The sequence below is a fragment of the Myotis yumanensis genome, unplaced genomic scaffold, assembly GCF_028538775.1.
Source record: "Myotis yumanensis isolate MYYU_CA2020_CCGP unplaced genomic scaffold, mMyoYum1.0.hap1 SCAF_3, whole genome shotgun sequence".
Classification (NCBI taxonomy): Eukaryota; Metazoa; Chordata; class Mammalia; order Chiroptera; family Vespertilionidae; genus Myotis; species Myotis yumanensis.
The window spans coordinates 109,159,690-109,180,329 of record NW_027223754.1 but is presented as its reverse complement, the minus strand read 5'-3'; the positions used below and the strand labels follow the sequence as shown (position 1 = coordinate 109,180,329).

Sequence of the window (20,640 nt, the reverse complement as noted above, 5' to 3'; positions counted from 1 at the left end):
TTCCACTCTCTCCAAAAACCAATGGGAAAAATATCCTCACTCCTCAGGTGAGGGGGGAAAAAAAAAAGAATTGGAGAATTGTCAGAGAAAAATGTTAAAAATGCATAAATTTACATCTAAAATTAAGTTCAAACTTATAAAAACCTGATTTACATGAAGTTGAATCTCTTTAGATCTAAATGAACTAAGATTTATATCTGTAATCAGAAATTTATCCAATGTTGTCTCAGACAACAGTTCTAGGAAAAGCTGCATCAGCAGAAATAGCCTACTCAAAATAAAAAATTATTTAAAATTATTTGCAATCTTGAATTTGCAAAGAGCAACTGATATCAATTTTAATTATACCAACTGAAAATGAACTTCCTAAAAGTAAAATTTTGATGACCTACTAGATTTGTAGTAAAGCAAGCCAAAAATATCTTATGACCAATCAAGATTTAACAGAAGACATTATTTATCGTATTATATAGTTACTAGAGGCCCAGTGCATGAAATTCATGCATGGGCAAGGGTGGGGGGGACCCTCAGCCCAGCCTGCGCCCTCTCCCAATCTGGAACCCCTCAGGGGATGTCCACAGGGATCGGGCCTAAACCGGTAGTCGGACATCCCTCTCGCAATCCAGGACCCCTGGCTCCTAACTGCTCGCCTGCCTGCCTTATCGCCCCAAACCACTCTGCCTGCCTGCCTGATGCCCCTAACTGCTCGCCTGCCTGCCTGCCCGCCCCTAACTGCTCTCCTGACTGCCTGATCACCCCTAACCACCTCTGCCTCAGCCCCCCACACCCGGGACACAGGCTTCCCTCCTCTGGCCGGCCACAGGCAACCGGGACCCGGGCTTCCCTCCCTCTGGCTGGCCACAGGCACCGGGGACCCGGGCTTCCCTCCCTCTGGCCAGTCGCAGGCAACCAGGACCTAGGCTTCCACCCCTCTGGCTGGCCACAGGCACCCGAGACCCGGGCCAGCTTCGACCAGGCCGGCCACAGGCACCCAGGACCCCTGGCAGCTTCACCCGGGTGGCTGCAGGCACCCTGGACCCAGGCAGTGCCACTGGGGCCCCGGCTTTGTCAGGAAGGACGTCTGAAGACATCCAGCCTATCCGGTCTAATTACCATATTACCCTTTTATTAGTATAGATAGAACCAAAATATTGCTCTTTTGCAATTTATAAGTTTGTTATTACTCAGAAAGCACTATTACTCCTCTTTTCCTACCGTACACTAGAGGCCCGGTGCACAAAATTCATGCACGGGAGGGTGTCCCTCAGCCCGGACTGCATCCTCTCACAATCCAGGACCACTGGCCCCTTACCTCTTGCCTGCATGCCTGCCTGATTGCCCGTAACCACTAGTGCCTGCCGGCCTGATCACCCCCAATTGCCCTCCCCTGGGACGGACTGATCGCCCACAACTGCCCTCCCCTGTCAGCCTGATGGCCTACAACTGCCCTCCCCTGCTGGCCTGATCACCCACAACTACTCTCCCTTGCCACGACTCGCCTCCTCCACTGGGACCCACCTCCTCCACGCAAGGCGGCAGAGACGCCACACAGAACCGCAGGACCCCCAGGCCTCACCGTGCGGAGCGGCCACCGGGCCCCGCCTTCACTGTGCACGCAGCCATCTTGTGATGGCCATCTTGTGATGACATGGGGGCGTAACACCACCTAGACTATTATTAGTGTTGATAATAAAAGGCTAATATGCAAACAGACTGAACAGCGGAACAACCAAACAACCAGTTGCTATGACGTGCACTGACCACCAGGAGGCATGTGTGGAATATGGCAGGCGTCGGCCGTGGCAGGATGGTAGAGCAGGTAAGCAGGGGCGCCAGACCAAGGAGGGGCGCCGGTCACTGTCATCAGGCGAGCCTCTGGTGGTTACTGAAAATTCTTTCCTCCTGCGCGCTGCAGTCCTGCCTGGCTCTCACACCTACTGCCAGAGCCGGCCACACTCACACCCGCTGTCTGAGCCAAAGCCACCACTCACACCCACTGCCAGCACCGGCCCCACTCGCACCTGCAGCCGATGCCAGTCGCTGGGCACCATCAGCTGGTGTGAGCTGTGGCTGCCGACCCTGATCATCCCTGAGGACTTCTCCAACTCCCCCTGCTCCTGAGGGACGATCAGGGTAGCAGCTGCCACTCGCACCCGCTGACGGTGCTGGCCCCGCTTGCACCCACTGCTGGCGCCGGCCCCAATCACTCTGCACCATCAGCAGGTGCGAACGACAGGAGTGGGGCTGCCAGGAGACAGGAGACTGGGGGCCACAGCGGGAGGGGCCGGGCAGGGGCATGGAGGATGAGCCGAGACCCGCCCCTATGCCTACCACAGCCTCGTGGCCCACAGTTCCTTTCAAAGTGCACGAATTCGTGCACCAGGCCCTTAGTGTTTTATAATAAAACTAGAGGCCCAATACACAAAATTCATTCAAGAGTAGGCCTTCCTTCCCCCGGCTGTTGGCACCGACTTCCCTCTGGAACCTGGGACCCAGGCTTCCCTCCGGCCGCCGGCGGGCTGCCTTCGCATCCCTGGCTTCGTCTGGAAGGATGTCCGGTCTAATTGGCATATTACTTTCATTATTATAGATACTTTTAAAGGAAAAAGCTTTATATTTTAAACCTATAATGGCACTTTTTTCCTGCTTTTGGAATAAAGAGCCCCACAAATAATGTGGCCAACCCTGGCTGGAAATCAAAGACAGTGACAGGAATACCTTATGGCTGAACACAAGAGGACCAACAACTCTACTTTAGCTCAGCGACTACTGAAACAGCCATTAAAATGAGGAGATAAGAGACATGGCCCAGTAAATCAGAACCTTTATAATTTAGAGGAGTTTTGCCCTACCTGGTTTGGCTCAGTGGATAGAGCTTCAGCCTGCGGACTGAAGGGTCCCAGTTCGATTTCAGTCAAGGGCACATGCCCAGGTTGTGGGCTCAATTCCCAGTAGGGGGCATGCAGGAGGCAGCCAAGCAATGATTCTCTCTCATCATTGATGTTTCTATCTCTCTTTTCCTCTCCCTTCCTCTCTAAAATCAATAAAAAAATAAATGTATTATAAAAAAAAGATGCCCCTTTGCAGTTGTTAAGACTCAGCCCAAGAGTGATTGTGCACATTATAAACTTTTAAAGCCCCTACTCTAGATTATTCTTTTCTTGTCATTTTATAGTGGGCCTAATTTTTCCCACAATTACAAATGAATAGAGTTTAGCCTAAGAATAAATCCTAATCTCTTCTACAGAATAAAGTTTATTGTTTTTCTTTTTTTTTAATTTTAATACTAAGGTCTAATAGGTTGTAAAATATAATAGGATGCAGTCAATTGGTTTTAACAACACCACCAATAAAAACACACTACAGAGCTTGAATTATGATAACAATTTACAGAACTGTTTAACTTAATTGAGAAAAACCTGCTGGATCAGTAAGGCATTGCTGCATCATTTCTCAGAGAGGAAGGCACACAGTCACTAGCAAGAAAAATCACAAAATGTGTAAGCAAATACCAAGACAGCAGATGGTGCACATGTGCAAACAAAAGCGGTGCCTCTGGGGCACTGGCTTTTATATCAAAGTAATATTACACTGTGCAGATTTAAAACTCACAGCAACCCAACTCCCTTCTCTAATAGAGGCTGATCATTTTTAACAGAAGACAAATGTAAAAGGAAATATCAAATTTTCTAAAACAGTTTTGAGAAAAGCTGTTTTGTCTCTCGGTACCAGGCAGACTTTTAAAAAACGGTTTAACTGGTATAATATTTTAGAGGAGTGTGTAAACAAATTGACAGCAACTAAAACAATTTTAATGGCATATCCAGGAGGTCACATTCAAAATGACATTACTGATAAGTTCTTTTTTGTGCATGAATTCAAATTCTATGTTATGAGCCAAGTAGCTATACTTTGCTCATGTTAATTCTTACCAAATATTTTGTTAAATTTAGTTATGTTTTTCAAAACAGTTAAAACCCTAACACGAGATTTTTGGGCAAAGATACTGAAATAATAATACTTCAGGAAGGTGTTGCTATAGCCAACATATTGCAATAATTTCCTAAAATGATTTCTGAGACAATAACCTAGATCTAATGTTAGTTACTGCCCTTAATGAATATTACTAGAGGCCCGATGCACGAAATTTGTGCAAGAGCCTTGGCCCTGGCCTCCGCCCACCGTGGCCCCTGCCCACCACTGCAGCTGGGGGCCTCTGCCGCCTCCGCGGTGGCCCCCGCCCGCTGCCGCCACGGCCAGGGGTCTCTGCCACCTCTGCCTCAAGCCCCCGCCCACTGTGGCTTTGTCCGGAAGGACGTCCAGTCTAATTACATATTATGCTTTTATTATTATAGATGATAATTTCAGCACAAGTGCACTGGTGCTGATTCTGCCAGTAACCAAAACTCACTAAAGCACTTGGCAATTCCACTCCCGTCCAGGTTCACACAGATGAGCAGAAGGAAGTGTTAGCATTCACTATACATCTTACTCTCGGTATCAACTTTGGCCTTTTCACTGTTTCAGTATCTCAGGAAAATGAGGATCCAAACATCATGCTAACTTTCCACAAATTATTCACCCTAAAATTTGAACTGTTTTTCATCAGGAAATCAACTACCTTAATACTATACTTCCAGAAAATTTAACTGGTTGTTAATCTAATTGAGCTATTAGTAAAGCCAGATACACAAAATAAACAATAAAAATAGATCATGGAATAAATGGAACTTTAATAGCACTGTATGAGAGAAGCAGAATTACAACAAACATGTCATTGAAAAAAACTGATACATGCCTCCTGAGCAAGAGGATTCAGGAGTTATCCTATATAGTAAAAAGGGAATATGCAAATTGACCGTCATTCCACCACACGGGGGTTTCCGTAACACGAGATGGCTGCACCCACAGCGGAGGCTGAGTTCGCGTAACGAGCCTTAACAAGCAATCAGCAGGTACCTGAAGCTGTGCCCCTCCCCTCGCCCCCATGGGGCTTGACAGGGAACCTCAGGCCATGCCCCCGCCCCAGCTCCAGGCCAGGGGACCTCAGGCCATGCTCCCAACCCAGCAGGGCTTGACGGGCGACCTCAGGCCACGCCCACCACCCAACAGGGCTTGACGGGGGACCTCAAGGTGCGCCCCCCACCCCGGTGATGGGCTGGAGACCTCAAGCTGCTCCCCCACCCCAGCGCCAGGCCAGGGGACCTCAGGCCGTGCTCCCAACCCAGCAGGGCAGGACGGGCGACCTCAGGCCATGCCACCCACCCAACAGGACTTGACAGGGGACCTCAAGGCACACCCCCCGCCCCGGCCTGGGGGACCTTAGGCCGTGCCCCCCACCCGGCGGGGCTTAACAAGGGTGGGACTGGCCAGGTCTGGATCTAGCCCAATGTGGGGAGAGGGCCGGCCGGGTCTGGGTCTTGTGCAATTTTGAGGCACACATGGGTGTGCGGGGACTTGACTCTGGGTCCCGTGGTGCGCCCCAGACTTGAGAGGAGGAAGAGTTTCCTATACATGTTACTAATTTTCTTTCATCTCTAACACTTCTATTACAGAGAAAGGGCAAACAGCAATATTAAAATATTTCCTCTAATTAATCCCCCTTTAATGTTCACGAATTTTGTGCACCGGGCCACTAGTAATAATATAAGTACCTAGTATGTTTTCTAAAATTCATTTTCATGCTGGCTATCCTTAATTATCATTGTCTGAGCCATTTGATTTTCTGAGGCTGCCGCATGGTCACCTCAGACATCAATACAAATTCCATGTTTTGAAGACATCACTTGTCTGGTCCCTGTTAAATACATGACCAAAGAACAGATGTGAGGTAAAGATGATGTGCTTACTACATAAAGCCAGAATGGCAAGGGAGGAGTTTTTCCAAATGGGCATATCCATAAGCCGTCAAGAAGGCCATCTTGGATATGGTGTGAGGTCCAGAAAATAAAGACCATTCAGGGAAGGTAGCATCATGAGTCTTTGAGCTTGAAGAGGTGCATGGTACACTTGAGGGTCAGAACCACAGCGGGTATCACAGTAGAACAGTGAAGGAAGGGTCTTTGTGGAAGAGTCAAAGCAGCCTTTAAAGATAGGGATCCAGCTAGTACAAAGTGGTCTATGTCAATAACAGAGGCTAAATATCCAGCTAGAAAGATTTCTCTCTTGTCAGTCTTCTTCTTGATTCCAGTGACTATTGCCTAGGACCACAAGCCAATCACACCATGCACCACATTATCGGAGAGGGCACGAAGCTAGTTATTTCGCTGAATTATGGAAAACTGCAGAAGTCTGTCACCTACAAGGCAGAATATCCCTAGACTGAGGCTGGAAAGAAGAGATTGAGTGCTACAAGACTGGAGTAAAGCCTGCATCTTCTCAGTCTCGGATGCCATCACAAACATATGTCAGTATACGTGAAAAGCCATCAGGAAACGAGCTGCTTATTCTTGTTGACATTTCCAGTTACCCCTCAGCTCCCGTGGCAGTAGTGGCCACAACAAGGGAGGCCTATTGTTTTTCTAATAGCTCTTTCTCAAAAGCCTTTTTTCCCTTTATTTGCTAGCAAGGTTATGCTTATAGCAGTGATGAAGCAACCTACAGAAATGGAATAACCTAACATAAATGCAAAACTAGAAATCTAGTCTTTACTCAGTTCCAACCATGATACAGCTTTTAGTTTTCATTCAGATAAAAATTATAGAACATTCAAGAAAGTCACCATCAATTTTAAAAACACAACATTCAGTTTTATCAAAATTGTTGTTATTCAGAATTTTATTATTAAAAAATCAATCTATTAAACCTTAGAAATTGAGGACTCTTGCCACTTCCAAATCCTACTCCCTATTTAACTATTCTTAAAAGTTTTATCTTCCAAAAAACAACAACAAAAAAAAGTTTTGTCTTCCAATTCTGCTTCTATACATATACCAATTGATATAGATGTTCCTCATCCTCACCCAAGTATTTTTTTTAATTGGTGAGAGAGAGGAGGAGGAGGAGAGGGTGAGAGAGAAAAACATCGATATGAGAAACATCCATCATCTGACTCCTGTACATACCCCAACCAGGGATCAAAACCACACCTAGGTACGTATGTACCCTGACTAGAAATCAACCTGGCAACCTTTTCATTTTTGGGGACAACACTCCAACCAGACATTTTTTAAATTTAGAAACAAACATATATTCTTTGGGGCACTTTTTTTTCCTCACTTATTTTAAGCATCTTTCTATATCTACTCAGACCTTTCCATTAAAAAACAAAAAAACAGAGACCCAGAACCAAGAATGCATCGTAGATAACCACCTGTACTTGCCAAATCCCAAACCCATGTCAAAATTATAACTAAAATACAGAACCATCATTCAAAACAACCTGAAATTTTGCTGAATCGAAGTTCTACAACTACAGTAGTCAAGAAGAAAACACATTGAGACTGGTAGGAGGGGCAGAGGGGTGGAACAGGCTGGTCCAGCACCCACATGCAGCATTTTTTTAATTAGGAGGATATCTCCAAGGCCTCCTGTATGAAGCAGGGGGTACCAGCTGCACATCAGACCCCTAGCCCAAGGTAGCAGAGCTGGGAAGAGAAGTCCCCATAACTCTGGGCTGTAAAAACCAGCGGAGATTGTGGCTGAGTGACACAGAGGAAGCTATACAGTCTCTAGAGTCCCTCTTAAAGGGTACAAGCACAAACTTACACTATCTCGCTTCATCTGAGTTCTAGTGCCAGGTAGCAGCTTTGGGGGAATCCAGGGACTTATGGGGGGAAAACGGACTGTCTGGCATCGGGGCAGGAAATCAGGGGTGGCTTTATCCCAGACGGGAGTGCTCGCAGAGGTCATTGTTCCTGTGCTGGGACTTCCCCCATCACAGAGCTGACAGGTAGCCATATCTGAGTTTCCATCAGTGTAAACCACACTGCACATTCAACCCTGGTGATTCCCTGAGACCTTGCCCCATCAAATTTGCAACCCACCCAAGCTATTTCCATATAAATGGCCTGTCCTGGCTCAGGATTCAAACTTTGCTAAAAATCTCTCAAACAAGCAGTATCTGGAGTCAGCATGCCCCAAACGTTTCAATAAAAAGCTAAAGACCCGGCACTAGAGCACCAGCCTGCCTTGATTCACAGCTGGGCCTACCCTGGGCACTTCCTAGACCAAAACAAGTAGCAGCCATCTGCCGATCTCTCTGAAGCTCCTGCCGGATGGCCCCAGGCAATGACTGACTTTGCACCTACCCAGAGACCCCAGAGCCAGTGCACCTGGTGGAGAGCTTCAGACCATAGCAGATTACAACTCTACACATCCACTAACTGACAAAAAGAATAATTTACAGGAACTCAACAGCAGAGGATTCCAAGAATCAAATCTACGATTTGGAATATGAGGAAGCAAAAGACACCCAATCAGAAGAGCAAAAAGAAAAAAAGAATCCAAAAATATGAAGATAGTGTAAGGAGCCTCTGAGACAACTTCAAAATACCAGCATTCACATCATGGGAGTGCCAGAAGGAAAAGAGAGAGAGAACAAGATATTAAAAACCTATTTCAAGAAATAATGACAGAAAATTTCCCCTGCCTGGTAATAGAAATAGATTTACAAGTCCAGGAAGCATAGAGAGTCCCAAACAACCCAAAGAGGCTCACACCAAGACACATAATGAAAATGCCAAGGGTTAAAGACAAAGAGAGAATCTTAAAAGCAAAAAGAAAAAGCAGTTAGTAACCTACAAGAGAGCTCCCACATGACTGTCAGCTGATTTCTCAACAGAAACTTTACAGACCAGAAGGGATTGGCAAGACATACTCAAAGTGATGAACAGCCAGGACCTACAACCAAGATTACTCTACCCAGCAAAGCTATCATTTAGAACTATTGGTTCTAATCGTTTTTTAGTTAATTTCCTTGGAATTTTTCTTTTTAAATATATTTTATTGATTTTTTTACAGAGAGGAAGGGAGAGGGATAGAGAGTTAGAAACATCAATGAGAGAGAAACATCGATCAGCTGCCTCCTGCACACCCCCCACTGGGGATGTGCCCGCAACCGTGGTACATGCCCTTGACCGGAATCGAACCTGGGACGGTTCAGCCCGCAGGCTGATGCTCTATCCACTGAGCCAAACTAGTTACAGCTGGAATTTTTTTCTTAAACATCATCTGAAAATAATCATCTTTCTTTCCAACATTTGCACTTACTCCTCTTTATTAACTTACTGTATCAGCTAGGCCCTCAATAAGTTTTGAATAATAGTTATAATAGGACTTCCTATTTTACTTTAAGAACATCACCATTTAGCTCTGGCTGTGTAGCTCAATTGATTAGAACGTGATCTCGATATGCGAAGGTTGTGGGTTTCATCCCCAATCAGGGTACATACAAGAAACAACCAATTAATGCATTAAAAAAGTGAAATAAATCGATGTCTCTCTCTCCCTCCCTTTCTCTAAAATCAATAGAAATAATTTTTAAAAAAGAATTTCAACATTTACTAGTGGTTCCTTTCTTTTTTAAAAAAAAAATTCTTATTGATTTCAGAGAGAAAGGGAGAGAGAAAGAAACATCAATGATGAGAATCACTGACTGGCTACCTTCTGCACACCCCCTACTGGGGATCAATCCTGCAACCCAGACATGTGCCCTGACTGGTAATCAAACTGTGAACAACACTTAACCACTCAGACACACTGGCCAGGCTACTAGTGGTCTCAAAGAACTATTTTAATTATATTTTTATCAATTACTAGTTTGCTTAATTTTTAATCATACAATGCTGTTCAATTTTATAAACTGCCTTTTAGGGTATCTATGGATGATTTCAAAGGTCTTTTCACACTTCTTCTCTGGATCAAAGGCTATATTCCAATTAGCTAAGTTTGACACAAGTCCATGTGCAAAATACATTTATAATTCAACTGAATTTTAAATAAAAATTTCCCACTAACTAGGTTTTTTGAGAAAAAGAATTCTATTAATGCCAGTTTTCTAATATCTAGTGCCACAGCAGAGATTAAAAGACAAGGTTAAAATAAATAAAAATGTTTATTGAATAAAATGCAACTTCCAATAAGAAAAGTAAATGCTATAATCAAAACTCTTAATTTTACATGAGCATTATTGATTGCAAAAAAAATAAAAGCCTTGTACCTTATACAAAGCAGGAGATCAGGAAATTCTACTAGATAAATACTCAAATACTCCTCAAACACACTGCATTTGGTTTTGCCAGACCTTCATACAAATAGATCCTCTAGCTGGGATGCCTGGGATATCCAACTAGAAAACACCAATTTGCTCTTCATGACTCACCTAAAGAATCACCTTTTCCGAGAAGCCATTTATTTCTAGGTTCTCACCTCATTTTGAGATAGATGTACCTCCTCTGTACTCTTACGATACACTTCTAATTATAAATTAACTAGAAACTGCTAATAGTTTTGCCTTTCTCCCACATCAGACTATGCCAGTGGTCGGCAAACTGCGGCTCCCGAGCCACATGCAGCTGTTTGGCCCCTGGAGTGTGGTTCTTCCACAAAATACCACGTGCGGGCGCGCATGTACAGTGCGATTGAAACTTCGTGGCCCATGCGCAGAAGTCAGTTTTCGGAAAGGAGATAGACAAAACAAGTATACAAGACGAGTGTGGATGGGAGAGTTGGAAGGGGTCGACCTCAGCGAACATACCTCAATCAGATTGAGGACATTTTTAGCAAAGGCCAGCTTAGGAGTACCCTAATTAAGTTAATAACAATGTACCTACCTATATAGTTTAAGTTTAAAAAATTTGGCTCTCAAAAGAAATTTCAATCCTTGTATTGTTGATATTTCGCTCTGTTGACTAATGAGTTTGCCGACCACTGGACTATGCCATCTTAAAAACAAGTTCTTTCTCCTATCTCCTCAGCAAATATAGCATCGTGCTTCCCTGAAGAAATGCTCAAGAACGAACATGTGGCCAGAGACTGAATTCCAGGACCAAACCAGCTATATGACCAAAAGCTAATCATGAACCATCGCTAAATCTGATTTTCTAATTTTTGTTTTAAGAATATCTCTTCTATTTACTTCCCAAGATTAATGTGAGGATCAAATAATATGATACAAATTTTTATAGCACAATTTTGCAGATGCTTTCAAAACATTAATAAAGTTTTATTACAATCAAAATTATGAAAGACAGTCAAGAATCAATTTCATCAAAGATGCAATTAGATCTATTAAAAGCTACTCTGGGGGCATCAAATAGGGAAAAAGGAGACATGTAAAACTTTAGTCAATAAATAAATTTTTAAAAATCTACTCTGGTTTTAAAACCAATATGCAATTACTTTCCTATAAAGTATCAGGATACTTGCTGTACAATAAATATCTTATATCATAACTCACTAAGGACAATCCCTAACAGCATAAGGGACCAGGAGAACAAAGCCAAGAAAATTAAAGACAATAAATAAATACAGCACTCTTTGGATTTCCAGTTCAAACAGGTACAATATGAATACTAAAAGAATACTAATCTTTTCCATTACAGTGTCTCTAAAACCAAAGCACATTCTACATTTTTATCTATTCAACAAAAACCACGCAATGAAAACAAACTTCCTTCAAAACTCATCCACAATAAAGTGAACATGGAAAAGTAAAGAACATGAGACATACAATCTCATTTATGAAAAAAACATTTTAAAAAATGATGTATGGCCCAGCCAGTGTGGTTCAGTGGTTGAGAATCAATCTATGAACCAGAAGTCACAGTTCCATTCCTGGTCAGGTCTCATGCAGGAGTTGCAGGCTCAATCCCCAGTGGGGGACGTGAAGGAGGCAGCCAATCAATGATTTGCTCTCATCATTGATGTTTCTCTCTCCCTTCATTCTTCCTCTCTGAAATATATATATATATATATGTATGTATATATCTGCTTAAAAAATAAGATGTATAGATGTTCTTATATTCTAAAGACGTTTTCACAATGGTTACTGAACAAAGACACCTCAGAAGAGAGGGAATAGGAAATTAAAGAACTTCTACTATCCCCTATGTACATTTCTGCATATTTCTCCAAATAGGATTTTAATATCTTGCTCTCTCTCTTCTCCTTTGGCATCCCTATAATGCAAACTTTGGTATGTTTAAAGTCGTCCCAGAGGTTCCTTACACTATCTTAATATTTTTGGATTCTTTTATCCTTTTGCTTTTCGGATTGGGTGTTTTTTGCTTCCTTGTACTATGAACAACTATATGCCAACAAGCTGGACAACCTGGATGAAATGGACAAATTCCTAGAAAAATACAATCTCCCAAAACTGAATCAAGAAGAATCAGAAAACCTGAATAAGCCAATAACAACTAATGAAACTGAAGCAGGAATAAAAAAATTCCCAGCAAACAAAAGCCCAGGTCCAGAAGGCTTCACAGGGGAGTTTTACCAAACATTCAGAGAAGAACTAACACCTATACTCCTCAAACTATTCCAAAAAAATCCAAGAGTAAGAACACTCCCATGATCTTTTTATGAGGCCAGCATTATCAAAAACCGGATAAAGACTCTACAAAGAAAGAGAACAACAGGCCAATATCTCTGATGAACATAGATACTAAAATCCTCACCAAAATATTAGCAAATTGGATCCAGCAATATATTAAAAAGATCATACACCATGACCAAGTGGGATTCATTCTAGGGATGCAAGGCTGATACAATATTCTCAAGTCAATAAATGTGATACATCACATAAACACAATCAAAGACAAAAATCACATGATCATATCCATAGACAAAGAAAAAACATTCAACAAAATCCAACACTCAGTTTTGATAGAAACTCTCAGCAAAGTGGGAATAGAAGGAGCCTATCTCAACATAATAAAGGCCATACATGACAAACATACAACCAACATCACACTCAATAGGCAAAAACTAAAACCATTTCCCCTAAGAACAGGGATGTCCACTTTCACCACTCTCATTCAACATAGTAGTGGAAATGCTAGCCACAGCGATCAGACAAGAAGAAATAACCCTAGCCAGTTTGGCTCAGTGGACAGTGTGTCGGTCTGCGGACTGAAGAGTCCCAGGTTCCATTCCGGTCAAAAGCACATGCCTGGGTTGCAGGCTCAAACCCCCATAGGGGGCGTACAGGAAGGAGCCGATCAATTATTCTTTCTCATCATTGGTATTTCTCTCTCTCTCTCCCCCCTCTTCCTTCCTCTCTGAAATAAATAAAAATATATTTGGGGAAAAAAAGATGAAATAAAAGGCATCCAAATTGGAAAGGAGGAAGTAAAACTTTTATTATTCACAGATATGGTATCTCTATATATAAAAAGTCTAAGTGACTGTTATGACCAAATGACTGAAATGACCAGTCAACCGGTCACTATGACACACACTGACCATCAGGGGACAGACGCTCAACGCAGGAGCTGCTCCCTGGTGGTCAGTGCACTCCCACAGCGGGAGCGCTGCTCAGCTGACAGACCCGTGCCAGCAGCCCAGCAGCCCAACAGCCTGGCGGTAGCCACTCACTCCCTCAGTAGTCCTGCAGGTCCAATCTCCGGAGAACGGTCCAGGAATCGACGGACCGGCGTCACTGGCATGATCCCAATAGCACCACCGGCCTCCTGGAAGTCGGCCCCGGGCACCGTGGCCGCCTCCCCTCCTTAGACGCTCCACAAGGAAGAAAGGATATAAAAGCGGCTGCCAGGTGGCTCCCAACAACCAGCGCAAACGTCAGCAGGACAGATCCGGATCCTGGGCCGGCAAGGGCGTCCCACCGCCCGCCCAGAGAGCAAATCGCATCCCGCCCCTCCCAACCCCACCATGGGACCCTACCTGTGCACGAATTCGTGCACCGGGCCTCTAGTTATATATAGAAAACCCTAAAGATTCCACCAAAAAACTACTGGGTTTAATAAATGAATTTGGCAATGTAGCAGGACACAAAATCAACACCCAAAATTCGATAGCTTTTTTATACACCAATAATGAGTTCTCAGAAGAAGAAACTAAACAAATAATCCCATTTACCATTGCAACAAAAAAAATTAAGATACTTAGGAATAAACTTAACCAAGGAGGTAAAACACTTTGCATCTCTGTGAAGGCCCTAGAGCCAGTACACCTGGTGGACAGCTTCAGACCCTAACATTACAACTCTACACATCCACAAGCAACACACTCAAGGGGCAGACTCAGTGAGCACCAAAGCCCCACTGAAGGAAGTCCTAATCCACAGGGTTATCTCCTGCACAGCAGCCCTTCCACTACAGTCACAGCTGGTCCTCACAGCCAACTGGCCTGGAGGTCAACTCCTCCCAGTGATGCCAACAGTAATCAAGGCTCAACTACAAGACTTTGCATACAGCTCACAAAGGAGTACACCTAGAGTGCCCAGCTCAGATGACTAGGGAGACTGAGCCACTGGGCCTGACAGGACACCTACTATACAAGGCCACTCTACCAATTCCAGGAGACATAACTGCTCTACCTAATACATAGAAACAAACACAGGGAAGCAGCCAAAATGAGGAGACAAAAAAACATGTTAGAAATGGAAGAAAGCAAACTACTGGATAGAGTTCAACACCATGGTAGTAAGGTTACTCAAGAATCTTAATGAGAGCTTCAAGGGACTTAATGAGAGCGTCAAGGGACTTAGTGAGACTTTCAAGGATCTTAGAATTTCAAAGAGATTATTAAGCATACACTAACTGAAATAAAGAAGAATTTACAGGAATTCAATAGTAGAGTAGAGGATTCTGAGAATCAGATGAACAATTTGGAATACAAGGAAGCAAAAAACACCCAATCCAAAAAGCAAAAAGATAAAAGAATCCAAAAATATGAAGATAGTGTAAGGAACCTCTGGACAACTTCAAACATACCAAAGTTTGCATTATAGGGGTGCCAGAAGGAAAAGAGAGAGAGCAAGATATTAAAAACCTATTTGAAGAAATAATGACAGAAAACTTCCCCTGCTTGGTAATAGAAATAAACTTACAAATCCAGGAAGCACAGAGTCCCAAACAAGAGGAACCCAAAGAGGCCCACACCAAGACACACCATAATTAAAATGCCAAGGGTTAAAGACAAAGAGAGAATCTTAAAAGCATAAAGAGAAAAGCAGTTCCTTACTTACAAGGGAGCGCCCATATGACTGTCAGCTGATTTCTCAACAGAAACTTTGCAGGCCAGAAAGGATTGGCAAGAAATACTCAAAGTGATGAATAGCAATGACCTACAACCAAGATTACTCTACCCAGCAAAGCTATCATTTAGATTGAAGGTCAGATAAAGAACTTCAGACAAGAAAAAGCTAATCACCAAACCAGTATTACATGAAATGGTGGAAGGTATTTTTGAAGAAGGAGGAGGAGGAGGAATAAGAGGAGGAGGGAGAGAAAGAGGAGGAGGAAGGAAGGGGGAAGAGGAGGAGGAGGAAAGGGGGAGGAGGAAAAGAAGGAGGAGGAAGACAGAACAAAGAAGTAGAAGAAAAAATATGAACAATAAAATGGCAATAAATACATATCTACCAATAATTCAATCTAAAAATCAAAATAAACAAGAAATCTTATGGGGGAAAAAAACAATGAATAAAATAGAACTAGAGGCGTGGTAACACAGAACAGACTGACGAATCTCAGAAAGAAGAGGGGTTGATGGCGGGAAGAGATCAACCAAAGGTCTTATATATATATATGTATGCATTATCTATGGACACGGAAAATAGGGTGGTGAAGGCCTAGTTGGTTGGGAACTGGGTGGAGGGGGCAACAGTGGGAAAAAAGGGGGACATCTGTAATACTCTCAACAATAAGCATTTTTTTTAAATAAATAAAAAAAAATAGCCCAGCTGGCATGGCTCAATGGTTGAGCATCAACCTATGTACAAGGAGGTCACGGTTCTATTCCAGTCAGGGTACATGCCCAGGTTGCAGGCTCAATCTCCAGTTTGGGGCATGCAAGAGGCAGCCGATCAATGATTCTGTGTCATCGTTTATGTTTTTATCTCTCTCTCCCTCTCCCTTTCTGTCTGAAAGAAAACATAAAATAAAAATGAAATAAAAATGTTTAAGAGCTGTGGTACATTTACACCATGGAATACTATGCAGCAGTAAAAAAGAAGGATCTCTTACCCTTTGAGACAGCAAGGAGGGAGCTGGAAATTATTATGCTAAGCGACATAAGCCAGTCAGAGAAAGGCAAGTACCACATGATCTTGCTTATATGTGGAATCTAATGAACAAAATAAACTGATGAACAACATTGAAGCAAATAACAGACTGTGAAATCTAGAGGGAAGGCAGGGGAGTGTGGGAAGTGATCAACTAAAGAACTTGCATGCTTATATGCATAACCCATGGATATAGACAATAGGGTGGTGACGGCCAGGGGAGGGGGTCCGAGGTGTGATAAAAGGGGGTCAATGGGGAAAAAGAGGGACATATGTAATACTTTCAACAATGAAGATTTTTAGAAAATAAATTTTAAAAAATAAATTTTGGGACTCTATTTAAATGTTCCATTTGCACAATTTTCACAATAGATAATTTCACTTGCATACTCTTATTAATTTACAACATCTTTCCTTGTTCTAGTTTGTTCACCTTCAAATTTATTTTCTAACAAGTAACCTCACTGCCTTGAATCAGAAGATTAAGTAGTATATATAAGCATCTACAGAAAATATTCCATTGCTACTTTTTTTGGGGGTGGGGGGTAATTACTCATGTTGAGACTTATAAAATTCGTAATTATCGTAAACATCCTAAAGGCTAATACACCACTTTATTTGGCAGCTTATCCAATAACCTAAATAGGAATGAATATAATTGCTGACAGTCAACCAACTGCGATATCCAAAAATATATTTTGAAATTTCTCATCAAATGATAAAATGTAACACTTATGGTATTATAATATGTGGACTCTGAGAAGGGACATGGTTCTGAAATGGGAGTCTGGTGCTCTTCGTTCTGGATCAGTCTTATCACTACTATGTTCTGTGACCTACCTTTGGCAAGTCACTTCTACCTCTTTGAACCTCAGTTTCCCCATCTGTAGAATGGAAGGGAGAATGCTTAGACTAGCTTATTTTGGGGTCTCTATTTCCTGAGAGAAGCTGATAAAAAGCTACAGAACCTATTACCACAAATGTATGTTTGCACCCAAAAATTTTCTTACATTTTTTTTTCTGATATCCATCATGGACTTCCTAAGTCTTGGATGAAAAGATGTCTGGGGATTGTTCTACACATTAAAACTTCTGATTTTCATGAAACATACCAAAAGAAAAAACTAAGCAAAAATATTGTGAAAGACATCATTACTTACTTTGAATCCCAAAACATATTAAGAGCTATAATATATAACAAATGTCTGTAAACAAGGTTTCTTCAGATAGATACCTATCTGACCCACAGGTGGATAAATGAAAAAAAACCACCCATTCTCCTTTTTCATATTCTAATGCTTAATAAATGAAGGGCATTTAACAATCTTAGCTACCCCCAAATGAATTAATTTTCCTGCTTTCTAGTCCCACTACCCTATAGGTTAAGAACCATAGACTGGTAACAGACAGACCTGAACTGGAGTCCTTGCTCTACCACTTCCCTTGCAAATTTAAGTCCATTACTTAGCATCTACATGTTTGAATCCTTTAGTCTATAAAATGAAAATAGAAATAACTCCTAAAATTACTGAGGTAAAACATGCAAAGTGCTTGGCATAGTGCCTCACACACAGTAAACACTTAATAAATGTGAACTATTATTATTAATAAATTGAAATGCTGTTATCGTAACTGAGAAATACACATTTTTTAATAGTAAGTAGAAATGTCTAAAACAGAATCTTCTATTTTCAGTAACATTTTTTTCCCATACTCTTCCCTGGAAAGATTAAAAGTGTAAATGGCTACCTATTAGACGTATGTATGAAGTGGTGAGGTAGAGTAGAAAGAAATCCAGCTTTAGAGCCAGGTAGGTCTCAGTTGTAGACCAAATTCAGTGGCTCAGTAATTATGTAATCCAGGCCATGTAAACTCTCTCTCAATCTTGTAAAGCTATTGCAAGAAGTACCAAGTATGTAAAGCATCGAGCACGGTATCTGGCATGTAGTATGCACTCAATAAACATCATTTATGACTATTCTAAGCTACCCTTCATAAGTGACAAAACCAGCTTTGCCAGAGAAGAGGAAAAGCATAGGCAAGCACAAATCCAAATATACAGGCCAATGATGGACACTCATTTTCTCTTATCCATGGAAGAGAAGAGAAGAGAAGAGAAGAGAAGAGAAGAGAAGAGAAGAGAAGAGAAGAGAAGAGAAGAGAAGAAGAGGTTTGGGGTTCACATACTCCTTCCAGAGGCTAATGAAAATGGAGCTCCTAGAAAACTAACCAGTATTTCAGGAAATTCTCTATGTAAGGGATCTTAAAAACCTTTTAGTAGGAAGGAGACTAGTGCCCCACTGATGTTGCTCAATGGTTGAACGTCGACCTATGAACCAGGTCATCGTTTCATTCCCAGTCAAGGCACATGACCAGGTTTTGGGCTCCATCCTTAACAGGGAGCATGCAGGAGGCAGCTGATCAATGATTCTCTCTCACTGATTTTTCTATCACTCTCTCTCTTCTCTGAAATCAATTTTTTCTATTTTTTTAATATATTTTTATTGACTTCAGAGATGAAGGGAGAGAAACATCAATGATGAGAATCACTGAAGCTGCCTCCTTTACGACCCTATGAGAATGGAAATCGATTTTTTTTTCTTTTAAAGAGGAGACTAGGTAGCTTTTTCTGGACTTACTAGCAAGAATCTGAAAAGGTTATCTACTCAGTCTTGTGACCAAATGATGCATTTAACTTTGCTCAGATTGTAGCAAGTAAATCTTTCCTTTTTATTAAACTTCTCAATTTCATGACCTATCTGGTGTTGTATGGGAAAACAAATCTTGGTAAATGAAACCACAAGCTGTGCTAGAATTAGGTCAAATGTTTTTAAATGTGTTGTCCGAACACATAACCCAAACACAGAACCAAAAGGAAAAGAAAAAAAAAATAGTACAGCCCTGGCCGGGTATCTCAGTTGATTAAAGCATTGTCCAGATACCCAGATATGCCAAGGTTTCGGGTTGGATCCCAGGGTCAGGGCACACACAAGAATCAACCAATGAATGCATAAATGGGTGGAACAACAAATTATGTTTCTTCTCTTCTTCTCTCTCTCTCTCCCTCTCTCTCTCTCAAATCAATAAGATAAAATAGAAGTCCAAAAGGATAACAAACCTGACTGCATTCAATTCTTAGAAAAGCCGAATCAATTAAAGGAGTCAAATGAGCCTCAAAAGTCCAAAAATAAAAATAAAAATCTACAAACACGGACGTCATTTAAAAAACAAAACTGAGCCATGGCCAGGTAGCTCAGTTATAGCGTGGTGTACAGCACGGTTTCCGTTTGGATCCCGGTAACAGAACATACAAGAATCAACCAATCAATAAGTGGAACAAATCTGTTTTCTTTCTCTCTCTCTCTCTCTCTCCCCTTCACTCTAAAATCAATGAAAAGTTTTGAAAAGTAAAAAATAAATAAAAAACAAAACTGAACCAGCAAATACAGTTTACCGAGTAAAGGAATATAGCTTATCCTTTTTTATCCTTATACTTCCCTAATTCCCTGTAACGTAGAGTCAGAATAAAGTGGACGCGCGACCCAAGGAGCGAACCGGGAAAACGTTTGGCCCCAATGACCTTGGTCCCAAAGAGTCGCCTCCCTCCCGCGGCCGCCCTACCACGTGCCGGCGCTGCGGGGGCCCCGAGGCGTCTGCAGGCCGGGGATGCACTTGGGAGCACGAGGCTGCAGGGCGCGGGGGTGCCAACAGCGCGGGGCCGGGCCGAGCCTCGCTTCCTCCCTCCGGCCCCCACATCCCAGCGGCGCTCAAGGCCCCGCGCCCGGCTCCCCACCCACGCCGCGCGCAGTTTGGGGGAACCCCGCGAGCGGCTCGGGAAGCCCAGTCCGGCAACTGCACGTCCCCGGGATAGACAGCCCCAGGATGGGGGTCCAGCAGCAGGACAGCCGCAGGAGACTCCTGTGCTCCGCCGCCACGCCGCCTCCCTCGCGGGCTCCCGGGCGGGCGGGCGGGCGGGCGCGGCGGGGCCGAGGGGTGGAGGGTAGCGCGGAGGCTGGGGCGGGGCGGCGCGCTCACCATGAGAACTTTGGCCGCGTTCTCCAGCTGGGCGATCACTTCTGGGGGCCCAAGTGCCGCCGCCATCATGGTCTCTCTTCAATGACGCGCCATCCGGTGCATTCTGGGAGCGGCGCCGCGGCCGGCCAATCGACGGACGGCCCGCCCCTCGCGCTCCCCAGGCGGCTCCAGGCGATGATGGAGGCAGGGAGGCGGAGCGAGGACGGTCGGGCGTGGGGCGCCGAGCTGAGGACCCATACGGGTGGAGACCGGGCGGCTGGGGCGGGGCGGGGAATGGGGTCCGGAATGGGACTGGGGAACAGGGACAAGTACTGGGCGCCCGCTGCTGGTCCCGCGGCGCCTTGTCACTGACCCTGAGTCCCCGGCGCCGCGCGGACCTCCGCCGTCCCTTCCGTCCCTCGTCCACGCCGCGCTCTGCG

General features: G+C 43.4%; 1 protein-coding gene and 1 pseudogene across 2 annotated transcripts in view; both read right to left on the bottom strand.

Moving 5' to 3' along the window:
* Positions 1–20,309, bottom strand: part of XPO4 (exportin 4) — a 143,856-nt gene extending 123,547 nt beyond the window's left edge. For both annotated transcript variants that reach the window (XM_070409326.1, XM_070409328.1), the window contains exon 1: positions 20,222–20,309. In XM_070409326.1, the coding sequence (XP_070265427.1) occupies positions 20,222–20,290 (69 nt within the window). In that variant the 5' untranslated portion in view covers positions 20,291–20,309. The remainder of the gene's footprint in view (positions 1–20,221) is intronic.
* On the bottom strand, positions 5,748–6,404 carry LOC139006737 (transmembrane protein 267 pseudogene; annotated as a pseudogene).
* Positions 20,310–20,640: the final 331 nt, after the last annotated feature.